At 40.4% G+C, this 25,456-nt stretch overlaps 1 protein-coding gene across 1 annotated transcript; it reads left to right on the plus strand.

The window, feature by feature from the left end:
• Positions 1-454: 454 nt before the first annotated feature.
• dbt (dihydrolipoamide branched chain transacylase E2) lies at positions 455-21,616 on the plus strand. Its single transcript, XM_041792245.1, has 11 exons — positions 455-579; positions 8,190-8,316; positions 9,972-10,047; positions 10,195-10,376; positions 10,448-10,575; positions 18,958-19,210; positions 19,668-19,834; positions 19,911-19,988; positions 20,072-20,263; positions 20,387-20,458; positions 21,117-21,616. The coding sequence occupies exons 1-11, from the start codon at positions 535-537 to the stop codon at positions 21,282-21,284; spliced, it is 1,488 nt and encodes a 495-aa protein (XP_041648179.1). The 5' UTR covers positions 455-534; the 3' UTR covers positions 21,285-21,616.
• Positions 21,617-25,456: the final 3,840 nt, after the last annotated feature.

Below are 25,456 nucleotides of genomic sequence, written 5' to 3' on the forward strand. Positions count from 1 at the left end.
AAAAAAAAATGACTAAAACTACGGGAAACTAAAAACTAATATATGAGACTAAGACTAATTTTGAAATTGCTGCCTCTCCCTCCAGATGTGTTTCTGTTGTAGTTCATAGTTACATTAAAGTTGATTTTGCAGCAATAATCTTTTTTTAATTGAATAGAATAAAATTAAAGTAAAATAAGGTAAAATAAAGTTAATAGAAAAAACCCTACGGCTGATTTTTTATAAGCTCAAACTAGACTTAAAACTATCAATGTAAAAAAAGACTAAAATGTGACAATTAAAACTAAAACCAATACATAAGAGCAAGACTACTTTCAAAATTAAATACAATAAAACAAAAGAAAATATTATACAAATTAAATTGAATTAAAATTAAATCATAAAACAACACTGACCGCTGGGGGGCGGTCTCAATAATCTCTGCGGTCAGATCACCCTTCTGGAGACAAGCGATCAAGACGCTGATCTGTGATTGGCTCCTGAGAGGGGCGTGCGGCTGTGACGTAGGAGAGTTAGCGGCAGAGGAGAGGAAAGATGGCAGCGGTGACCAGAGGCTCCTTCAGTGTGTTCAGGCGGCTGGTGAGAAAAAAATAAACGTTCATGTTCAAATGTTTAAACCTCTCTGCTGTCGGGGTGTCCGTCCGTCTGTGTCTGACGTCAGCGCAGAGCTGACACACAGTGACGTCACGCCGTTAGATTATCACGTTGGCTGCAGACATGTTCATCCTCACGCTAATGCTAATGCTAACAGTCAGGAATAAAAACAGAGAACATCCTGCTGAGAGGGTTACCTGTTCAGGTGTCAGACAGGTAGTTTTACTGTAGGGTGTAGTCTAAACCAGGAGAAACCCACGGCTGTCTAAATAACAGATACTAGTCTAGTTCATCATGTAAAGGTGGTTTAAACCACCGGTGATAGAACTAGAAGGACAAAGTCTCTTTAAACTGCTTCTGTTTCTGAAGTCTGGAGAGTTGGAGGGGAATGCATCAATCAGTGGTGGCAAGCTAACTCAACCACACTGTCTAAGTTGTGCAAATAAATCGGCAACTTTTGGAAAAGGGGGCAAACAGGAGAGGACTGACAGCTGAAAGTTGTCAGCCTTTATGCAGCAGTTTCTGCCATGTAGGCAGTGCCATTCCTCATTTACATCTAAAACTAGGGCTGGGAAATTAATCGCAATTTAGATTATATGGCAATAAGGCCGGCTGCAATTTTTCGAATCGCAGACAGTGCAATATTTTTTAAATCTGAAATGTGTCAAAATACCGATTTGATCCAATTTTTTTCAGCAGAGATTCTCCGCTCGATACCAGCGGTTTTCAAACTTCTATTGCCCAAGGCACACCTAAGGTTAAGCCAAAATCTCAAGGGAAACAATATTTAAATTGATACAAAATAGACTTTTTAAATGATGTCACAGCCAAGGTGGCCTATAAGGGGAGAGCTTTCTGGGGCCCAGCAAACTGAGGGATCATGAAGATGGCAAAATTGGGCAAAAAGTGACAAAACAAAGTCAGAAATGGGCAAAAATTGGTAAAAAAAGGGGACAAAAATGAGTTGCAATTGGCAAAATAATGGCAAAAAATGGGTTACAAGTGACCTAAAAGGATTAAACGTTGTTAAAAGGTGGTAAAAAAAATGGGTTAAAAGTAATACTAAAGGGCAAAAGTGGGCAAAAATTGGCAAAAAGGTGGCAAAAAAGATCACAAGGTGCAGAAAAGTGACAAAAAAGGGTTAAAGTTGCTAAAAGGTGGTAAAAAGAGGTTAAAAGTGATTGGAAAAAATGGCCTAAAAATAGCAAAATAGGGTGAAAAGTGGTTGAAAAAGTAGCAGAAATTGGTTAAATGTGGAAAAAAGGTTAAAAAAAAGTGGCAAAAATGGGTCAAAAGTAGTAATAAGAAGTGGCTAAAATGCTTAAAAAAGTAGCACTATTAAGTTGTCAAAAGAAGTGGCAAAAATGGGTAGAACAATTGGTTAACTTGGTTAAAAATTGCATGAACTAATAATTTCAACACCAATTTCAACCCAATAATATTTTGCCATGCTTTTCAGCTCTTAATGAGGTAGCTGTTAGCCGGGATGCTAGCACCAAATACACGGATATCATCAATACATCCCAACTGTGGAGGTCCCATTCTCTGGGGTTTTTCAGGGGTCCAGCCAGATCTGTGGGCAGGCCTGGTTACAGTTTTTGCCATGAAGTTGTAGTAATAATGTATGGTACAAATTCCCACGGCACACCTAGACCTGCCTCGCCACACCATTTGAGAACTACTGCTCTACACATTATGCATACATACAAGGGTCTTTTTTCAGAATAGTTTTATTAAAATCCTGCTTTTCCAGTTCGTGTATATGATTTTCTTAAAATGAGAATAATATAAAAAAATATTTTCCCTTCAGTACAGCAGTCAATATCAAATTTGCTATATGAGCAAACATCCCAATTAGATATTGTTTTTCAAATCTTTCATCCCTGATACTGTGTTGGTTATAATATTGAATGATCAATTGCTTATGTTTGTTGAATAATACACAAGACGAGGATCCTAAAAATAATCGCATGTTAAATCGCAATCGCAATATTGGGGGGAAAAAAATCGCAATTAGATTTTTTTCTCTAATCGTTCAGCCCTATATAAAACTTTATAAGTACGATTGTTGGCAATGTTTTTGCATGGTTTTGTCAACCTTTTCCAAAAATTGCCACTGTATAAAGCAGTTCAGAGAGGGTCCTCTCTTGTTTGGTTAGAATTGCAGATCTCTGAATGTTTGTTTGAATTTTTGTTCACATGAAATTCCTCTATGTTTGGGTGTCCAGCAGAGATGTACAAGTTATTATTCATAGTCTGGTTTTGAGTTGTTGACCTGCTAACTCATGATTTTGGTGATATTAAGGTGCTCTCATTCTGTGAAGGGATATTATTGCAGTGATCTCTACAGCAGCACCTCCAGCAGCGTTCAGCCTACCTGATCAGCGTGTGCTGTTCAGGGATTTGCTCCTGATTTGTTAATGAGGGCCTTGAGGACTTTACCTCTCTGCCTTTATGTGACACGCAGCTTGTCTAATGGCTGCACTGTCAGGAGGACTCCCTCTACATCACTGATCATCAACTGGCGGCCCGGGGGCCAAATCAGGCCCCCTGAAGCTCCCTGTCCGGCCCCTGAAAGATATTTAATTCAAGAAAGGAGGAAAAGAAGATGTTGTGGTTTTGAGAGTATTCTTTGGCTTTAAATGTCTGCAGCTGTTTTTGCACCCCAAAAACAATTAATATTGAAATAGTTTTAGAAAGACTTAACATTTGATCTGTTTTACTGAAATCTACTTTCATAATTAGTAAATATTTCAAAATAAGGTTAAGGTTGGCAGAAGTGCTGCAAAAATGATCAGATAAAGTGGTGAAAAGAGGTTAAAATTTAGCAAAAAAAAGAATAAAGAGGGAAAAAGGGGCAAAAAGTATCATAAATTGGGTACAAATGACAAAAATAGTATAAAAAAAGTAATAAAAGGGGTTGAAAAGTGGCAAAAATTGATTAAAAGCGGCAAAAATAGATGAAAAGTGGCAAATGGATAAAACAGTGACACAAAGGGGATAAAACATTAAGGAAAAGCAGTTTGAATGGGTTAAAGAATGACAAAAATTGGCTTAAGGAAGCAAAAAAGGGCGAGAAGTATCAAAAATAGCCTGGCAAATTAGTGAAAAAATGTTCCAGAGTGGCACACAAGGGAAATAATTGGCAGGAAAGTTGCAAAGGGGGTTAAAGAGTAGCAAAAATGGGGGAAAAGTGGCAAAAATTGTTGAAGGAATTCTATGAAAAGAGGTTAAAAAGTGGTAAAAATAGAAGAAAAGTGGCAAAAATGGATGAGAGTGGCACAAAGGGGATAAAACATGCAGGAAAAGTGGTTTAAAGGTGGTTAAAGACTGGCTAATATTGGATTTTAAAGCAAAAGAGGGTTAAAATGAGTTAATACTGGTGCTAAATCACAATTATGGAGGCCCCATTCTCTGGGTTCTCTGGGGTCTCAGGGATCCAGCCAATTCTGTGGGCAGGCCTGTCTCTTGTGGTCTGCTGCGTTATAGATAATAGGGAAAGATCTCACTGGTCATGCCTAAAAATGTCCTGTGTTTTGAAAGAAAATAAAGATACTAATAAAATAATATTTCATTTAGACCAAAAAATGTATTTAATTTTTGTGTATTTGAAAGTCCAGCCCCCAGAGTTTCTATTGAGACTTTAATCTGGCCCTCGTGCAAATGTACTTGATGACCCCTGCTCCACATGAATATTTCATTTGTAGGTATTTATGTAGTGTTGTTTAAGGGTATGAGTGTGCAAACCCTGCACCCTGAGGCTCTGGAGGGAAGAAATGCCGACTTCCTGTCATATGCGTTAGTGAAACTAGTTCAGTATAATCCACCGATCCGTTAACTATGAGGTTGAGCTCAACCGCAGACTTCACAAGGCCCAACAGCAAATCCTTTGCCTGTGGTGATGAATTCACTAGGCAAGGAGATGTGACGTTCCTAGTATGTAAGCGTCTTACTATACATTTGTGAGGCCTGCATGTTGACTGATAGCAGGAGACACTGTCTAGACTCCTTTATGATGACTTCTTTTAGGCGCATTTTTGGGTATCGTTGGCAGGACCATGTGTCTGGTGCTGACCAGCTCAGCAAGGGGGGGCAGCTTTGTGGGAAGGTGGTCCAGCTCACTGCTGGGTGCCCAGGACCCAGTTGGCTGGAGACCTCAGTGGCAGCCACGTGCATCATGGATAGGGCTGAACGATGTGCAAAAATAATCGTATTGAGATTTTTCCCCCAAATATTACAATTTAATGTGTGATTATTCTGGGTTTATCTTAAGTATTTTTCGACAGATTCAAGCAATACACAATTCCATAAATAAGACCATGCGTATTGAAAATAATGAAATTATTTCTGAAGCAGTTAATCCATAGTAGCATGAATCTGAATATGAGGGTGCAACAAGCTTTAAGTTATGAAGGAGGTGGCTGGGGTGGAGGAGATGAGGCTGGCTACCAGCCGATTGCAGCTGGGGTATGACTTTTGTGTGGTAACGCTAGGCTTCATCAGTTTTATTCAGAATGAGCTAAATATTTTGGCTCATATTGCTAATGTGATGTCATTTGCTTTGTTTAAGGGCATTCTCATTTTTATGTCCCTCATTTTGATTGAGAAAAACATACATAAAACATAGAAAGAAGGATTTTTGTAAACCATTATAAAAAATTGACACTTGAATGTTTGCATAATTTGCATAAAATCTAAAGTGGTGTTTTTACATATTATAAGTTAAAGAAATATTGCATCTTCTGCTATTTAAAAATTGCAGCAGGCCATATTGCGATTTAATCTAATTTACGATTAATTGCCCAGCCCTAATCATGGAGGGTTCAGCTTGGGGGATAGCTGGAGAGATAGGGTGTGTTGTGCCTTTTGAAATCTGTTTTATTTTCTGTTAAATTCAGTTTTTTACCTTTATACTTATTTTACCGTTAGAGGTAGTGGCCTTTTTTCTGTAAGGGAATAAAATGTTTACTAACTGAATAGAAATTACCTTGAATTTATTAAATTTATTGAATTTATGGAAGGGCCACTGTTGGCCCATGAGCCACAGTTTGGATAACCCTGACATAAAGAAATGATAATCAGTGTTACATTCAATTATTTCCAATATTTAAGGCATTTATTAAAAATTTCTGAATTTTGAGTACTTCCATAATGACACTGGGTTCTGACCACTAGCGGCGCCAAGATTTTAATTGTGGGTGGGCCTCCAGAAAACTGGATGGGCCAGTTAAAATAAGCCAAAAGAAAGGGTTCCCCTACATCTCTGTTTCAGCGCTTTTCTGCGGTACTGAGGACAGTGACTCAGTAGCCTATCTGTGTGGCTCTTGTGTTGCTGTCCTCAGCTCAGGGCTCAAGCGGACAAAAACATACACCATAACGCTATCATAAGTCACCTCTGCCTACTGCCGATATTATTTTCACCCCAGAAATTGTCCATACAGCAGCGTTTCCGCTAGACGTTTTTGTCCCCGGTCAAAATGACAGGCAGTCTTCAAGAATTCCGGCCATTTAGAACAACTACCAGGCATTTGCTTTAACATTATTTTGCTGCATTAACAGCAGCTTTCTTGGTTTAAAGTTTCAAAATGAAAGCTGCGCGTTTTTCTTACACATGCAGTCAGTTACACAATCTACGCCCACGTTAAACTCGTAAACAACAACAGTTAGCTTCACATAACCACCGTTAGCCTGTTGGCACATCTCAGCAGGCCGCTGTCATAACTAAGCAGCTTATAAAAGCCAAATACCATCCTTCACCGACAACAACGAAGCATCCAAACACATAAAAAGGTGCTCTGTTAACAGGACACTGCGTTAGAACTCTACATTTCAAATGAAAAATGAGTCTTACCGTCAGTTGCTAACATCAGTCCCCATGATGATATCACTGTAACCTCCAATAAAGCAGTAAATCCAACCATCCTGGTTTATTTGGACTAGTCCTGAAAAGACAAAAGCTCCACAGCAGATAGTCCGGTCCAAACCTCCTTTCATTAACGGCTTATCCAAGAGTACTTCTGCTAATTAGCCGGCGTAGGCCTGTCTCTCGTTGCTGCTGCATCAGTGTTTCAGACACTCATGTATAGTTCCCTTTGCTTCAGCCTCTTCATTCCTCACAGCGATGACATACTCAAAATCCCTCCATACCGCTGATGATATTAAACCTTTGGTTAACCAGGAAAACCTCACTTAGATTAAAATTCTGCCTTACGAGAAAGCTCTGGTCAAACTTTTCCTGCAGAGTTTCCAGCAGTACTGAGCATGCGCAGAGAGATCGGTTTGCTTTGACTTCATTATGCATACATAATTAGCCATGTGCTTGCCGTCTGAGATAAACAACCACAGCACCGCAGGATAGTAGATGTAGTAAGATTAGGCAACTTTTAGTTTATATTTAAGCATTCTTGCAACATATTTTCTAGGTTACACAAAGTATAATATGCAAGTATTCAGTATTTACTAATCTGGTCATTGGCATGTTTACTGCCGGACATTTTGACCGGTTATATTTTTATCTGCCGGACTTCCGCCCTTTTTACTGGCCAGTGACCGGCTAATGGAAACTCAGCATACAGACAGCCAGAAACTAACGATCACGTTAGCCTGTTACTTGCCTTGCTAGTGTGAGGGGGTGGCTACGAAGACATGATGGGGAGAGGGCGGCTGAGCTGGACGGCAACCCATCACTCGTAACTTTACTTAAAGTGGCAGGAGTTTCCTCCTCCTGCTCCTCGGAGCGTTTCTACAGCTAGAGTTACCGTCTGTGTCAGTCTCGTTGTGCTTGCTGCTTGAAAAGCTAGCGCACCTTTATCATTCATTTCATTGGATCACTTGCTGGTGACGATGCAGCCTGTGGGCAGGCTGAAGAGTCCACACACTCAAAGCTTTCCTCAGGCTGCTTATTGGATGAACAGCTAGAATGAAAACTAATGCTGTGTCCAAAATCACTATGGGCCTGGGTCAAAATGGGCGGGCCCGAGCCTAAAATGGGTGGGCCCAGGCCCACCCGGGCCCAATAGTGGCGCCGCGGGTGGTCCTGACTGATGTTTTAATGTAAATGATGAAGTCCTGTAACGGTCTCCTCCTCATCTCTCTCTGTCCTCACTGTCTGTCCTTCTGACTCATATCAGACCGGTAAGCTAAATGCAGCCATGCATCGGCTCGTCAGTCAAACAAAATGATTTACAACAATGGGAAGAATTCTTAAGCTAATTGATATTCATATGTAACATCGTATAGCCTACAGGTCGTAAATTCTCTTGTTTGACTCAAATCTGAAACCTCAGAGGGGTGAGTAGGTCTTCTAGTTGAACTTGAACAACAGTATACCTGTCACATAAAACACTCGCTGTCTCTGTGACTCTTTGGTGTGATGAGGTAAAATAACCTGTAGCACAGACCAGTTTTCTTGTAGAACGTGTGATATATATTCACACTGACCTGCCCTGTGATGAGTAACGAAGGGTTTGCTGGGTTCCCCCCGGAATATTCTCCCCAGACAAATAAATCTAAATAAATGTGATATGTAGATCTTGTTTTGAAAAGCTAGCCCATACAGAGAGGTGATGTGCTCTGCTCTGCTCTCTCCCTGACAGCTCAGTCAGCAGTATCGTCGTAGATGTTTCCGGCTTCAGACCCTAAGATGTGACAGAACAGTTCAGCCGCTCGTCTTTAGGTGTGATAGAAACCTGCTGATGTTTAGGACGCTGCACACGGCTACAGGTAAGTCCGCACCTGCAGGATCCAAAACCTCTGCATGGGCTGGTTCTTTTCATAATGCCTTGGGTATGCTTTGACTGAGAGGAGCCTGAACCTGTGCAACTAGCAACTGTTTATGATGAATGTTTTCTCCTGGTTCAGATAAAGATGTATGATGACTCAGCAGTATGTGAGGGAGGTTCAGTTTGATCTCATTGAGAGTGTTAGCTTAAACCTAACTCCAGAGGACATCATGGACAGGGCAGTAGCTGGGTTTCAACTTGTAGAGGCAGTCACTCTGGATAATTATAAAACTGTTTATAAGGCTAACATACTGTGCATGTAGACACTGAGATTTGGACCCAAACTGATCAACAGGACTGCTAAATACACACGTACATTGGTCGCCCTTTAGTTAAGGCAGGGGTGTCAAACTCAGTCACAGAAGGGGCCAGATCCTGAATTAAGGTCTGACCTGAGAGCCTAACAGGGTCCACATTTAACGAAACTGCCAATGTCATTTTCACCAGTAATACTTTATGGGGGGAAAAATTAGCACTGATGATAAATGATTTTGAGATTTAAAAAGTAAAAATGATAAGTGAGAAATAAAAAGTCAAACTTAATAGTTCAAAAGGTCAAAACACAAAGTTAGATGATAAAATAATGCTTTTAAAAGGCAAATGTATACAGAGAAAGTCACAGTCTTAAGGCAAAAATATGACTAACAGCTTAAAATGGTGCAGCTAAGATGTCAAAATATGAGATAAAGGTTAAAATAAAAAATTGAAAAGGTCAAAATATTAGATAAAAAAGTCAAATAAAAACTGAGAAGGTCAAAATCTTAAATAAAAAGTCAAATAGAAAATGGAAAAGGTCAAAATATCAGATAAAAAGTCAAATAAAAAATTAAAAAGGTCAAAATGTTAGATAAAAGGTCAAATAATTAAATTGAAAAGCCAAAAATATTAGATAAAAAGTCAAATTAAATATTGAAAAGCTCAAAAAGTTACATAAAAAGTTAAAAAAAAGATTTTGAAAAGGTCAAAATATTTGATAAAAGTCGAAGAATTGAAAAGTTTAAAATATGAGAAAAAGTCAAAATAATAAATTTACAAACTCAAAGTATGATATCAAAAGTCCAAATTATTTACTGAAGAAAATCCAAAATTATTAGATTAAGTCAAAATTATAAGTTGAAGAGGTTAAAATATGAGATAAAAAGTCCAAATCATAAATGTAAAAGTTCAAAATATGAAATAAAAGCCCAAATAATCAATTGAAGTCATAACTGTGCAATGCAAAATTGAAATGAAATGAAAACACAAATGAATTTCTTTCCCCACTTTTCTTTTAGTCAAATCGATTTTACTCTATCTTATTTTTTTCACATTTTCATGACTTAAGGGTATTTGATATCATCAAGGTTAAGTTTACATTTTTATACTGGAGGAAATCTGTAGACCTCATATTTTTGGACCAGTTTTAATAAGAATATGATAAGATCTTGCGGGCTGGGTGTAACTGTGCCACGGGCTGGATTTGGCCCCGGGGCCTTGAGTTTGACACCCCTGAGTTAAAGTGTAACGGTAGTAAAATCCCTCAGTTCCTCTGGACGTACAGGCAGAGATGTCATCAATAGTGCCATTGATTATTTCTCGGATGTGTTTCTCCTGCAGTGAGCAGAGGACCGATCGTCCAGTTCAAACTGTCCGACATCGGAGAGGGAATCATGGAGGTGACGGTCAAGGAGTGGTACGTCTGCAGCAACCACACAAAGACTTTTGACAGACCCCCAAGGCTAAAACCATTAAAACACTGCATATACAGTTGACTGGACTATTCTACTATATCTGACTATTCTTTCAGCCTCTTGACTGTCTGAACTCTTTGTGTCCGTAGGTATGTGAAGGAGGGAGATAAAGTCTCTCAGTTCGACAGCATCTGTGAGGTCCAGAGCGACAAAGCCTCCGTCACCATCACCAGCCGCTACGACGGCGTCATCAAAAAACTCTACTACGATGTGGATGCCACCGCCCTGGTGGGCAAACCGCTGGTAGACATCGAGACGGAGTCCAGCTCGGGTGAGACATCTGCACCTGAACCAGGTTTACTGTTCTGTTTGACCAAGACTGAAAGCTCTCCTGTTCTTCAGAGGTGATCCAGGAGGAGGACGTGGTGGAGACGCCCGCCATGGCCCGAGAAGAACACACCCACCAGGAGATCAAAGGACACAAGACACAGGCCACGCCCGCTGTCAGACGCCTCGCCATGGAGAACAATGTGAGTCTGTGCCCCATAGGGATGTCACAAACCAAACTAAACTAACTAAACTTTTCTATGATTCTACACTGCTTTCAAAATTGTTATGCCGGTGATATTTTTCTCTGATTTTCCTAAATAATTCATGCAAATGAAAGTCAGTATAATCTTCAAGTCATCAACCATTAGAGCATAATTCAAATTTTATAAACAAACCTCCCAAAATTTTTTTTTTTTTTCAAAAATAAAAAACAAACTCAAAATGCACTGTTCCAAATTATTATGCACAACAGAGTTTAAAAAGATTTTATAGGTTGTAAAAGAAGTGAAAATGTTCATTTGTTGAATTTGCAGCATTAGGAGGTCATATTTACTGAAATCAAAGCTATTTCAATCAAAAACATCTTAACAGGCCTAGTTCCATGCTAACATAGGAGCCCTTCTTTGACATCACCTTCACAATTCTTGCATTCATTGAACTTGTGAGTTTTTGGAGAGTTTCTGCTTGAATTTATTTGCAAGATGTCAGAATATCCTCCCAGAGCTGCTGTTTTGATGTGAACTGCCTCCCACCCTCATAGATCTTTAGCTTGAGGATGCTCCAAAAGTTCTCAATAGGGCTGAGGTCAGAAGAGGATGGGGGCCACACCATGATTTTCTCTCCTTTTATGCCCATAGCAGCCAATCACACAGAGGTATTCTTTGCAGCATGAGTTGGTGCATTATCATGCATGAAGATAATTTTGCTACAGGAGGCATGGTTCTTCTTTTCGTACCATGGAAGAAAGTGGTCAGTCAGAAACTCTACATACTTTGCCGAGGTTATTTACACACCTTTAGGGACCCTAAAAGGGCCTACTGGTTCTCTCCCATGACTCCGCCCCCCCTTTGCTGACATCACAGCTTTGTTTTGGCATGGTGGCCATCCACCAACCATCCACTACTCCTCCATCTGGACCATCCAGGGTTGCACGTCACTCATCAGTAAACAAGACTGTTTGAAAATGAGTCTTCATGTATTTCAGGGCCCACTGAAACCGTTTCTGCTTGTGAGCATTCATTGGGGGGGCTGAATAACAGGTTTATGCACGACTGCAAGCCTCTGGAGGATCCTACACCTTGAGGCTGGTGGGACTTCAGAGGCACCAGCAGCTTCAAATACCTGTTTTATTTAACCTGTATTTAACCAGGAAAAAACCTTATTGAGATTAAAAATCTCTTTTGCAAGAGTGTCCTGGCCAAGACAGCAGCACATTCAACAGTTATACACAAACACACGCAGTCATCAAACACATAAAACAAGAATTCAATACATTAACAAAGTTGCTGCTTTGTAATGGCATTTTAGCATCTGCTTTCTTAATCCCATGAATTTATCTGGCAGAAACCTTCCTCATTATGCCTTTATCTGTATGAACCTGTCTGTGCTCTGAATCAGCCACAGATTTCTTCCCAGTATGATGATCACACTTAATTTTTCCTGAAATATCTAATGTTTTCAAACCTTGTCCAAGGCATTGCACCATTTGAGGCTTTTCAGCAGCAGAGATCCTTTTTCTTTACCATATTGCTGAAACCTGTGGCCTGCTTAATAATGTGGAATGTCCTTCTTAAGTAGTTTTCCTTTAATTGGGCTCACCTGGCAAACTAAAGATCACAGGTGTCTGAGATTGATTTCAGTGATCCAGAGAGCCCTCAGACACAATACCATCCATGAATTTAACTGGAAAAAAAAATTGAATGTTTACGACACTAAAATCCAATTTACTTAATAATTTGGAATGCGGTATATATGAAACAGTATCAATACATGCTTCATGTGATTGCAATAAGAATGGAAGTGGGAGTCCTGAAGTTTATTCACAGCACTGATGTTTTGCCTTCAGAACGTGTACAGTCCACAATAGCAGTTTTTTTTTTTTTTTAACTTTTTATTTACAAGAACAAAGAACATTAGTTCATCATGGGTGATACAGTTAAAATCAAAATGTTCTGTTACACATACATACATACGTACACATACATCTTAACATAAAGTCTCACTATACAATGTGCATATACATGATCCATTTTTCCCAGCGTTCCACACACTTTTCCAACTGGAGTCTTAAAACAAAAGTAAGTCTCTCCATACTGTAAATTTCTTTAATGAGCCCGTACCACTGGACCAATGTTGGGGGGTCTGGTTGCAACCACCTTCTGGTTATAGCTTTCCTGGCACTTGCCAAAAGGATCTTCAATAGGTACCTGTCCTTATGAAGGACTGTTTCCGGAATTTTACCAAGATATAAAATAACAAAAGAAAAATCTAGATCCACCCCAATTATTTTATTTATCTCGGTTGACACCTCCCTCCAAAATAATTGGATTTTGGGGCAGGCCCAAAAAACATGAAAGTGGTTAGCCATAGGGGTTCCACACTGCCTCCAGCAGAAGCCTCGGCTCTGTGTGCCTGTTTGCAGTGCTGTTAATTTAGGGGTTATGAAAAATCTCACTACATTCTTCCAGCCAAACTCTCTTAAAGATCTTGAATTTGCGGTGGTCGCTTGTGTCTCACATATTTCTATCCAGGTCTCTTCTGATATTTGTATCCCTGATTCCTTCTCCCATTTTTGTTTAATGGATAACGTAGAATGATTTTTAGAGGCTTGTATACTTCCATATATTCTAGAGACCAACTTTTTATTATCTTTCTTTTTATATGCCTCATGAAATATAGAAATTAAATTGTATTCCTTCTCCTCCGTGATTTGTAATTTTTATTATAATAATCTCTGACTTGCAGGTATCTATGGAAGTCCTGCTTCCCAGTCCAAATGTGTCTGAAATGAACTCATAACTCTGAAATTTATTGTTTGAGATGAGGGAACAAAAGGATGTGATACCTCTCCTGACCCACTGTTTAAAGCCCCCGTCCAATCTAGCAGGTTCAAATTCAGGATCATATGCTATCCAATTCAAGACTCTGACCTGTTTTTCTATTTGTAACTTCCTCAAAACTTTAAACCATAGTTTAAGAGTGAATACAGTCCATTGATTCAAGCTGTTATAATATCTTTCAGCTTGTTTTTTATTTCCTATTATAGATTGTATTGGAATTTTTAACTGTGTAGTTTCCAAGCATTTCCATTTAGATTCATAATTTGGAGAGCACCAGTATACTAAGGGTTTCAATTGTGCAGCATAATAGTAATCCTCTAAACATGGTAAAGCTCTTCCTCCCTTCTCTTTTTTCAGCTGTAGAGTCTTGAACTGAACCCTAGGTCTTCTACTGTTCCAAACGAACCTTGAGATCCAGGCATTCCACTCATCAAATTGTTCTTTGGGTACCTCTAGAGGCAGAGACTAGAAGAGATAAAGAAGATGTGGCAACACATTCATTTTAATGATTTCTATTCTATTACTCATATCCAGTGGGAGGAGGGTCCATCTAGAAATATCAGATTTGATCTCTTTATTAATGGGGCCGTAGTTGTTTTCAAAAAGTTTTAACATATCTTTAGTAAGGTTTATTCCTAAATATTTTATTTTAGGCGAGTCCCATTTAAAATTATATTTACCTTTAATATCTGGGTGGGGAATATAGTTAAATGTAAGGGGTTGGGTTTTTTGAATATTAAGCTTATACCCAGAGAATAGATTATAGTTTTTTAGCAGGGACATCAATTTAGGGATGCTTGAATCTGGGCTTGTAATAAAAAGCAAAACATCATCCGCAAACATACAAATCTTATGTTCTTCTCCTCTAATCATAGTCCCCTTTATCTCAGAGTCCTCTCTAATTGCTTGAGCTAGGGTTCAATAAATAATGCGAATAAGGTCGGACTCAGGGGACAGCCTTGGCGTGTCCTCTTTCCAAATGAATAGTTTGCGACAGGTGTCCATTAACCCTAATCCTAGCTGTTGGAGAAAAATATATCGCTCTAATACAATTGATAAAACCTTCTTTGAAGCTCTTGCAAGTGCCCTGTATAAATATTCCCAACCCACGAGTCAAATGCCTTTTCGGCATCTAGGCTGACTAACATTGCACTGATGTTTTCTGATGTAATATGACTCACCACCTGTAGTGTTCTCCTTAAATTATCCTGTGTCTGTCTGTTTAATACAAAGCCTGTTTGGTCTAAATCTACCAGCTGCGGAACAATGGATTCAAGTCTCTTAGATAGGATTGAAGCAAATAATTTATAATCTACATTCAAGACGGATATTGGTCTGTATGAGCTGCATTCCTTTTTATCTTTTCCTTCTTTCAGGATTATAGAGATAACTGCTTCCTTCCATGATTGGGGGGCTTCCCCTGTTCTCAGTGTATAGTTGAAACAGTTAAGCAGGACAGGTGTTATCTGTGGTTTAAATGTTTTATACCACTCGGACGGATAACCGTCTGAACCTGGAGCCTTATTAGCTTTCAATCTTGAAATGGCTTCATTCAGTTCTTCTGCTGTTATCTCAGCCATAATTTCTTTATTTTGTTGTTCTCCTATAGATGGTAAATCTAGAGAGCTTAAAAAAGCCTCTATTGTTGTAATATCTGCCATGGCCGGTTGGGTATATAGTTCTTTATAATATAGTTCAAAGGCATGTTGAATGTCCTTTGTTTCGCTGCAAACCTTTTGTGTCTTGGGGTTTCTAATCTTATAAATCGTATTTTTCCCACTTTGTTTTTGAATCCTCCAAGAAAGTAGTTTCATCGCCCTATGCCCCATCTCATAATGCCTTTGTTTGGTAAATTTAAGTTGTTTTTCAATTTCTTCATCATATATACCATTTATATCCTGTTTAATTTTGTTTATTTCATTTAATATCTGAGGATCTTTTTGTTCCATGTGTCTAATTTCTAATGACTTCATTTTCTCTTGTAACTCAACAAGTCTTTTCTGTTTTTCCTTTTTACGAAAAGCCGTGAGGGCAATAATTTTGCCTCGCACAACTGCCTTTGCTGCGTCCCATAATGTATTTGGAGACACTTCTCCATTATCATTATTTTGTAAATATGTTTCAACTTCCTGTTGAATCTGTTTCTGTACTGTTTTGTCATTTAAAATGCTCGTATTAAGTCTCCAAAGTGTATTTTTCCGTTGTTTAGTTAGATGCAGGGTTAGGTACACCCCTGAATGATCAGATACATCCCTTATCCCTATTTTACAGTCCCTGACTCTGTGCCAATCTGATTTGTACATAAACAAGTAGTCAATTCGTGAATATACAGAGTGATATGGGGAATAATAGGTGAATTGTTTTTCTCCTGGATGAGACTCTCTCCACACGTCAATCAGACCAAGCTCTGCAAGCATCCGCTGGACTAAAATGGCATTTGGACTTTTCTTTTGGCGCTGATTAGAAGTATCTAATTTTGGTTGAAGTTGGACATTAAGATCACCACCACAAATTAAAATTCCTTGTGTTTCCAATACTATCAATTCGAATAGTTTCTTAAAAAACACTTTTTTGCTCCCTGGGGGGGCGTATACATTAAATAAGGTTACTTCTTCATTGTCTAATTTACCCTTTACTAGAACAAATCTCCCTTCCTTGTCTTTCACTTCTGAAATAAATTCAAAATTTACTACATTAGGGATCAGTATAGCCACTCCCCTCCTACGGCCTGACTTATGAGATGAGTAATAGGTATTTTGAAATCCAAGTTTTTAAATTTTTCATGTTCTAAAGAAGACAGATGAGTCTCTTGCCAAAAACTACCTGCAGCTTTTCTCTTTCATTTTAGCTATAATCTTGCTCCTTTTGATTGGATTATGCAGCCCATTGACATTTAGTGTGACTATCCTATATTCCTGATGATGCATATACTCTTTTCAACCTGTGTACACCTGTGTAACATTACCCATGATGACCCGAACAAGAACAGTGAACAGAAAAACAGAAAAGCCAAAGACTTCCAAGTCCGAAGTTCAAATAAAACCTCAAGTTGAGAGGAGATCCTCGCATCCGTCAAGGGCCTCTCATCAGTATCAGAGGGGATACTGTGCACCGGTGACATTCTTTTCAAGTCAGTTTCTCCATAACCGGTATAAAGTTCCATCTTGTCAAGTACAGAAAATAATAACATTTATTCTCTTTGTAAACTGACAGAGAGTTGAGAAACACAGGAATTATCTTCAAGTAAAAGGATGTAATGGAAATTATTAGTAAATAAAAATCTAATTCCTTAGTCAACTGAAAATTAAACTGTAAAAGCATTTTCTTTTGGGTATAAAAATTCAATGTAGGTAAGTTTGGGAAATTTCTTGAGCTCTCCTTGTAAAGAAACAAAAATTAAAGGCTCAGAAGCCCCGGCGTTATCAACTTAGGTAGGCTGTGTAATTTCAATTTAGGTAAAATTAAGTAGAAAAAAAAATGTGGTGTTTAACTCTTGAATATAAGGTTCAATTTAATTTAAACAAGTCTCGGTAATGATAGTATAAGCCTAACTCTCCTGGTAAACTGGCTAATGATAAATCATCCACTTTACATGAGGGTTAATAACACTTTTCCCGCAATGTATGGAGATGTTTACCCTCAGGTGTTTCACTCGCCGCCAGCAGATGCTCCAGGTGGAGCACGCTGAAAGCTCCGTAGTCTCTCTCTTATCCGCCCTTGGTCCACAATCTGTCTGCGGCGGTCAGCTCCTGCCTTCTCCCACGTTGCCAGTCTCCGCTGCTTCAGCGCTGCAGTGTCAGGCTCCTTAACATTCTCCATAGGGAATCCTCTCCTCTTCAGGTCTTTAGCCGCCTGCCGCGCTCTCGTAGATCTGTGTACCGCTGTCAAAGAACACCCTCAGCTTAGCTGGATGTGGCGTTTGGAAGCGGATTCCTTTGGCTTTAAGCTCTCTCAATATCCCCACGTATGCCTTTCTCTTCTTCAGTATTTCGGGGGGGTAATCTTGATCAAAATAAATCCTTTTCCCCTCGTAACGCACGTCTTTCTTTCTCCACGCCGTACGCAGTACCTGTTCTTTCACTCTGAACTCGAGGAAGCAGATCACCAGTGATCTAGGCGGTGCGTCTTGGGGAGGCTTTGGGGCAAGCGCCCGGTGGCAGCGCTGTATTCCGAGATCCATATCCGCGACGGCCGACTTCTGACTTTATTAGTTTTGTTACAAACTCCGAGAGATTGGACCCCTCTGATTCCTCCGGTACTCCGTATATACGGAGATTGTTCCGGCGCGAGCGTGCTTCTAGCTCGGTCAGCTTAGCTTGCAGTAATTCTTGGCTCGCTAGCGCCTGGGTGAGAGCCTCCTTCGCTGCCGTGTTCCAGTCTTCAATGTCGGATATGCGCTGTTCGGCCTCCCCCACTCTTGCTGTGGTGGCTTGTAGCTCACCTGTAGCTTCCTGGAGTTTCCGGTTGATTTCTTCTCTAAACTCGTTCAACTCCTTCTTCATGTCGTTACGAAAGGAAAGTCGAAATTCACTCATTTCACTTTTAACATCCGACCTGAGCGCACGAATCTCGTTGTATATGGCTTGCATGACAGGGTTAGCTTCTTTCTCGTTAGCGCCGCCATTGTTCTCATAGCTTTCCTCGTCGCTGTAGTATATTTCTTCGACAGTCTCTCCTTTATCACGTCTTGAACCTTGTTTATATTTAATCTTTTTTTGCTTATCCCCTTCCATGCTCAATTTCCAGGCAGTTTTTTAAATTTAATGTTCTTCAAAGGGGATAAATATCCGACCGGTTAGGAGCGGGGTGTTTAGGCTGCCATTTGCTTCAAGGTCACCACCGGAAGTCCACAAATAGCAGTTTTTGATGGGTCCGTTCCTCCCTAAACTAACTAAGTTGCACAAACTTCTTTGCTATTGTTGGTATGTATGCAATGAAGGCAGTGTGCAAGAGCTTGCCAGAAATATTTGCTAACAACTTGTACATCTTATGAAATAGGTGAGTCGATTTGTTCAGATTCTGATACCAGTTATTATAAATACGTCTGATTCTGCTTAAAATGCAGATATTGCTGTCAGCGAGTACACGGGTCTATATGCTGATCCGATATTGCTTTGTTTAACTTTATATTTTGCTTCTTTTAGCCATGCTAAATGTTAGCGCTATAAACTGGAAATCAATTCTTCTTTGCTGCCGGAAACACTGCATGCACAGGCTACCGTCTTTAGAGCAGCGAAGAAGAACCAAAGGACCCACTGCAGCAGCAAAGAATGGTGTCTGCGTGACAGTTTTTCTCTGAATGTGATCGTTAAAACCCCTTCCAGACGGGCGCTATCGTACACAACAAGAAGTCACACAGTTTATCTAAAGTTAAATAACTTTTGAACCATAAATTAGATTTTTAGACTATGAATATTGACAGTTTAGCCCCAGTCTGTCTTGTGCCATGAATCCGGTCTAGTCTCTGGTGTGTCAGTATAGCCTGTACCAGGTGTGACTGGTGTGACTGGTTTGTCTCCTCAGATAAAACTCAGTGAGGTGGTGGGAACAGGAAAAGACGGCCGGATCCTGAAGGAGGACATCCTGAACTTCCTGGCGAGGCAGACCGGAGCCATCTTACCTCCAACCCCGTTCCAGGAGATCCATACTCCGCCTCCGGCACCACCTCCACCTGCTGCTGCTGCCATGCCTGTGAGCACTCCGGCTGCTGTCAAAGCTCCGCCCCCAACACCTAAGCCTGTGTTCACTGGCAAGGACGTGACTGAGCCGTTGAAAGGTCAGCAGGACTACAAACTAAAGCTTCAGCCTACATATTTTAGGCCTTATTTTGTTTATCTTTGATTTTTAAAGTAAGAAGAGCTTTAATGGAATGTTTATTTTCTGTAAATGTACCTGAGGGCTTGAGTTTTAGAAGTTAAACTTGAGCCAGGTTAGGCTGTCTGCACAGTAGACAGTTTTCAAATCTATTAACTTAACCCACTCAATAAGTATTTGGATAAATGATTGGTTGGTAAAGCCCTGAATATGGCCATGCCCTGCCATCATTTAAGGGGCACATAGGGCCCAAAATCATGGAGTGCACAGTCATCCTTAGCTTGACCAGCAGCTCTGCCACTAGAGAATGACCTGACGGGAAGTTTCACCATGAAGTGACTGACTTTTCAGGTTCCAGGATAAAGTTCAGAGAACAGAGTTTCACATGTATCAGGTGATATGCAATCTGTCTACTCCAGGTTTCCACAAAGCCATGGTGAAGACGATGACGGCGGCGCTGAAGATTCCTCACTTTGGATACTGTGATGAGGTGGACCTGACCCGCCTGGTTGCTCTGAGAGCCGAGCTCAAGTCTACGGCTGAGTCTCGGGGTGTCAAACTAAGCTACATGCCCTTCTTCATCAAGGTGAGACTGGTTAGATGAGGGTCACCTTCATGTTGGTTGGTTATCTCATGTAAACACTGTGCTCTCATTGGTACAGGCTGCCTCCCTCGGCCTCCTGCACTTTCCAATCCTGAACGCCTCGGTAGACGAAGGCTGCCAGAACATCACGTACAAGGTGAGACGGAGGAGTGACTCCGAGTCTTTAGAGCCGCCACAGTAACATTGTTTTAAACGTGAGTGTGATTTCCTGTGCTGCAGGCATCCCATAACATCGGCCTGGCCATGGACACGAGTCAGGGTCTGCTGGTTCCTAACGTGAAGAACGTTCAGCTGCTCAGCGTCTTCGACATCGCCATCGAGTTAAATCGTCTGCAGGCGCTCGGAGCTGCAGGTCAGCTGGGAACCAATGAGCTGACAGGGGGAACCTTCACCCTGTCCAACATCGGATCAGTAAGTCCAACAAAACATCCTCAGACTAACACCAACATAAAAATCAGCATCAGCAGCACAAACATGAGCTAAACTCAGAGAGCAGACCAGAGATGTTTATTGTGTTTATTGTTTTTCACTCAGATCGGAGGGACATATGCTAAACCTGTCATTCTTCCTCCTGAAGTCGCCATAGGAGCTCTTGGAAAAATCCAGGTGAGTTCCAAACTTTTCCAGGTATGTTGAACATGAGGTTGTTAGACCGTAAAAGAACACCAATATGTTTACAGACTAGGGGCTGCATAGAGGAGTCGACTAGTTGACCAGTCAACTTTCCTGCTGAGTGATGACTCTTTTTGCTTGAAGTCGACTAGTCATTCATCACAAGATTAAGCAATAACAGTGCCTTATGTGTAACCCTTTTAATTGATTTATTTAAGGTTTTTGACACTGACCACAGTTTACTAATAAATGTGCTTCATCACATTGGCGTATACCAAGCAGCATCATGGTTTGCCAACTGTTTGATTGGCAATTAGTTCAGATGGCTGGATCCACCTCTTCTGTTCTGGAGGGCCTAAAGCAGGGGTGTCAAACTCAAGGCCCTGGGGCCAAATCCGGCCCATGGTACAGTTATACCCGACCCACTACCTGACATCATATTTTTATTATGACGTTCCCACTTGATTGAGGTCTGCAGATTTCCTCCAGTTTAAAAATGTAAACTTAACCCTGATGATCCTTGTTAAGTCAAAAATGATGATTTCCACTTCTGTCTCTTATCGGATGAATTTGACGAAAATCACACAGGGTATGCCCGCTTAATATTAAACACCTACTAAAGATCAGTTTGTAATCCTGTTTCTGTCCTCAGATCCTCCCTCGGTTTGACACCAGTGGTCAGGTGGTCAAGGCTCACATCATGAACGTCAGCTGGTCGGCTGATCATCGGATCATCGATGGTGCCACCATGTGTCGCTTCTCCAACCTGTGGAGGGATTACCTGGAAAACCCAGCCACCATGGTCCTTGACCTTAAATAAACAGAGAGCAATATTTCCCATCAGCCCCGGGGAGACTGGGCCACGGAGCCGCCTCACCCACAGACCCTCACTCCTCCCCCCGAAGCCTTTGCTTCCTCTTTCTGTTTGGGGCCTTCATCACTTACTAACTCTGTCACTTCCTGTTGCCTTTGAGCAAGGCGCCGGGAGGGGGAGGGGTCAGCCTGTTAATCATGATGTTTCCATGACAACTAATATAGCACACTCACAGAGTGGAGGTTAGAGGTAGGTCAGTCAGTTACCCAGCAGCAGGTCTGAGCTCTTCTGAACTTTATTTTTAGTTTTTTACGTTTCAGTAAAAGAAAAATAAATCACTCATCAATAGTTTTGATTTCCATGGTTGTCGATAGAGCCTGAGGGCTATAAGAGAAGGAAAATAAACGTCAGAGAGGAAAAGAGCTAAACTGGAGGACCTGATCGGCCTTTAAACCACAATCATGTTTTTCTAAGCCTGTGAATAGGAAAACTGAAAGTGTAGCAGGATTCAGGACCAGTGCCCACTATGGGTGATAGTTGGCTACTGAATTGCTCAGATACAAAGACAATATCTATGGCGTTGAATTGGTATCATGAACTGGATTTGCATTTATTCAGTTTGTGATAACAATCCCATTGTGATAACAATCCCATTTCTTCAAATCCAACTTTAACCAACTATTTAACACTGATTTCATAAATACGATGGCAACTTTTTGTGGTATGAGGAAACACAACTGCAAATCTGTGCTATAAACACTTCCACCATATATGTGTAACTTACTGTAGTTTCCAAATATCAAGAAACAAATTGCACAATTATGTGGGCTACTTTTGATGGCCACCAAATCTGTGTAATTAGAACTTTCCGACTCAGTGCTGCCACTTCTTTTTTTTTTTTTTACCGACGATCAAACACCAATTCTAAAAATCTGTTGGCAATGTTTGATTGCACAATGTTATCTTCAGACTTTCCAATGGTGCAGGATTGGTGTAATGGATTGGACAAAGACATGATGCCTAATCTATAAGTTGTTTCAATTGTATTCATGCAATTTAGTTACAGAATATCAAAAACAAGTTGCACAATAATGCTGGCAATTTTCCATCAAAATGTTGCCAGCAATTTTGTACAGTCTGTGATCGTTGGTATCTAAATTGCAAAGATATGTTTGAAGCAATTTAATGGCATGGGATGGGTGTTTTTCAGAGGGCTGGCGTCACAGAATCAACAACCGCACCTATGTGACACCATATGGGGGTAATCAAAACTTGCCTGCTCATGCAATTTTCTACCCATGTATTAAATGGGAATTGCTGAAATCTGTCAGCAAATTCAAGCTGGAACATAACTGGTGACAGATTGGACAAACACAGGAACATTACAATCTGTATATATATATATATATATATATATATATATATATATATATATATATATATATATATATATAAAAAGCACAAAAATGTTGCCAGCCTTTTGATTGCACAGGATAATTGTCAGGGACTGGATGAATGCATTGTTGTGACACTAAATCTTTAAAATTCTAAAGTTTTTGACTCTAATCCTGTGTCATCAAATAGTTGCCAACAAAAACTTGACAATTTATTCTAACTAAATTGCACAAATATATTGGCAATGACCTGGTAGGATTAGATTATTGACTTTTCAAATGAGTTGCAGTGACATTAGATCTTTCATTAGAGCATTTCATTTAATGAAATAGAGCATTTTTTCTTTAGAAAATCTGAAAACTAATTGCATTCATGCATTGGCAACTTTTTGACAGCACAGAATTAGTGTCACAGATTAACAAACACATTTGCATTACACCAAATCTGCCCTGTAAATATAAGTGCACATACATAAGTTGCCAAATATCACAAAAGCATATTGCACAAAACTGTTGACAACTTTTTGATTGCACAAACTCGTTGTCACAGGCTAGACAAACATAAGATGCCTAATCTGTGCCATCAAAAAGCTGCAGATTTTGTTGAATTGCTCTTTTATTGGATTTATATGTGAAAGAGCAACAATGTTGCAATTTCTGTATATGAATTAGCTTTAATCTGACTACAACTCCATGTAGTCCATGAAACCAGTCCTGTGCCAGCATAAAGTCACCAACTTTCTTGTGCAATTCAGAGTTGGTGTGTTTAGGCTCTGTCTCCCAGTCCCTGGCCTTTAACAGCTGTTACTGATGAATTTAGTAGCGCTAGCATTAATGTAACTCAGCATGCAGGTTAGAGGGTCAGAGCCAGCAGAATGAGTCAAATGAGAAGCAGCAACCACGGCATTGGAGGGACCAATCAGGAGTCAGTGCAGCTGTCTGATCCCCAGAGTTCACGGCAATAATGTCTAACACTGGTTCATAACTGTGTGCCTGAAGGCTACAACCATCCATTATTACTTTAAACGGTACAACAGCTGGAGCAATGGTTCCCAACCTCAAACCTTAGAAAAAGTGACATTGCTGTCTAAACTACATATAAATTTAAATTGTTTTCAGTCATTTCAAACCAAACCACAAATGATATAAGCAAAAGACCTTGGCATGAACCATTCGTATGGTTTTTATCATGATTTTAGGTAGTTGGAGTGAACCTAATTTTAACAACCTCAGAGCAGACTCAGGTTGGGAACCAAGGAGCTAGAGCCAAGTTTCATAGAGGCTAGTTTGTATGGATAACACTATGATGTGCCTTGACAGCCTAGCTTGTTTTTAGGTATACATCAGGCAAAAAGGTTTAATAACCACTGGAACCGACGTCTGAGACAACCATCCAACAAGTGGACATAAATCTGTATGAACAGAGGTGAATGTGAGCGAGAAGTAGGCTGGTGTTTAGGGTCAGATCTGCTCTGGCTCAGACCAAGGATTGGTGAGGCAACAAGAACCTGTCGGCTACATTTCAGGGCACAGTTGCAGCTGTGTGGACCGAGCCGTTCCAGCATGAATCAGCTCGGCTGGTTGTCTGCTGTTCAGTTTGTCAAGTTGCCAACAGCTGGTTTTAGAATGCGAGGCCGGTCGTGTTTCAGCAGCCAGTCTACGCCTCGTAAACCTTACCTCAGAGAGGTTTTAGGCTTCTTTGCCCTCTTTATTCCTTGCAAAACAGTCGGCATTGTTAAGATAATGGGGAAACGTTGGCCTAATCTTCCCCAGCCTGTGAAATTGAACGTATAATTCATAGTCTCCTGTAAGTTTATGGCCCACCTGTCACCATAAAGTGCAGTTCTATCAGTTGTTGTTTAAATACAGTCTCAGCAGCTTGTTTGCTCTGCTTATTAGAGCTCAGACCTGTTCATCTAAACAACAAAACCGTTCAGGGTAAGACAGAGAAACTGGAAACGGATACTCTACTCATTCTTATCATATACCAAGGGTTATGTCACAGCTAAGACGGGCAGAAAAAGAGGAAGTATGCAGTAAGATGTAGAGAATCATGGCTGTCTCTCCCAGCTGCCATGGTGTGAGCTGACAAGTTTTCAGGATGTTGCAGAGTGGCCTGCTGCAAGCTTCAACTCGTCTAGCTGCAAATCTTAAGCCTGAAGTACTCCTCAGGGTTCTGCCCAGGGGTTTTGGTTTAAACCCTGCATGTGGAGTCAGAGAGACAGGAAGCATCGAATATAATGTCATCATCACACAGCCATTCCTCTCACCTCAGGATAAATCATCGTCTGCAAAGAGAGAAGCTAACTTGCTAGTTTTAGTTTCTGCCTGACTGTCAGTGAGAGCAGAGAACGTGCTGCTGCAAGAACACTAAAAGATCAGTCTGTCGCCCCCTGCTGGCTGAACCAGGCTGAAACTGCAATCATTACTACTTGAGAAATGTATATGATTCTACAGAAGCGTAGCAGTAACGGGGCTTTGATTTATGTTTTGTTACAGCGCTGCAGATGCTAAAATGAGCTTGCCACAATTACACCCAGGCAGACATTTACTCACATGTGCCCTACTGGCTCCGCCCATCCCATCATACCTGTTACACACCTTTGTTACTACCTCTGAAGCCGGCACAGAAGGGGATCACTGGACCCGTCATTACGTCTCCATGGTATTCATAAATATCACACCTGAATGGTATGCTGAATAAGTCTGGAGTAAGGGTCGTCTCATGTGAATTTTAAACCTGGATATAATTCTAGTAAAAATCAAAATATTGAAATACTAGGC

This window comes from Cheilinus undulatus, linkage group 7 (assembly GCF_018320785.1).
Source record: "Cheilinus undulatus linkage group 7, ASM1832078v1, whole genome shotgun sequence".
In the NCBI taxonomy this organism is placed as follows: Eukaryota; Metazoa; Chordata; class Actinopteri; order Labriformes; family Labridae; genus Cheilinus; species Cheilinus undulatus.

Bases quoted from the DNA above. Each gene is read 5' to 3' on its own strand.
- dbt (XM_041792245.1), top strand. From the start codon at position 535: ATGGCAGCGGTGACCAGAGGCTCCTTCAGTGTGTTCAGGCGGCTG. The intron at 10,048-10,194 runs GTACGTCTGCAG...TTGTGTCCGTAG, and splicing joins GAGGTGACGGTCAAGGAGTG to GTATGTGAAGGAGGGAGATA. The intron at 20,459-21,116 runs GTGAGTTCCAAA...TTCTGTCCTCAG, and splicing joins GAGCTCTTGGAAAAATCCAG to ATCCTCCCTCGGTTTGACAC.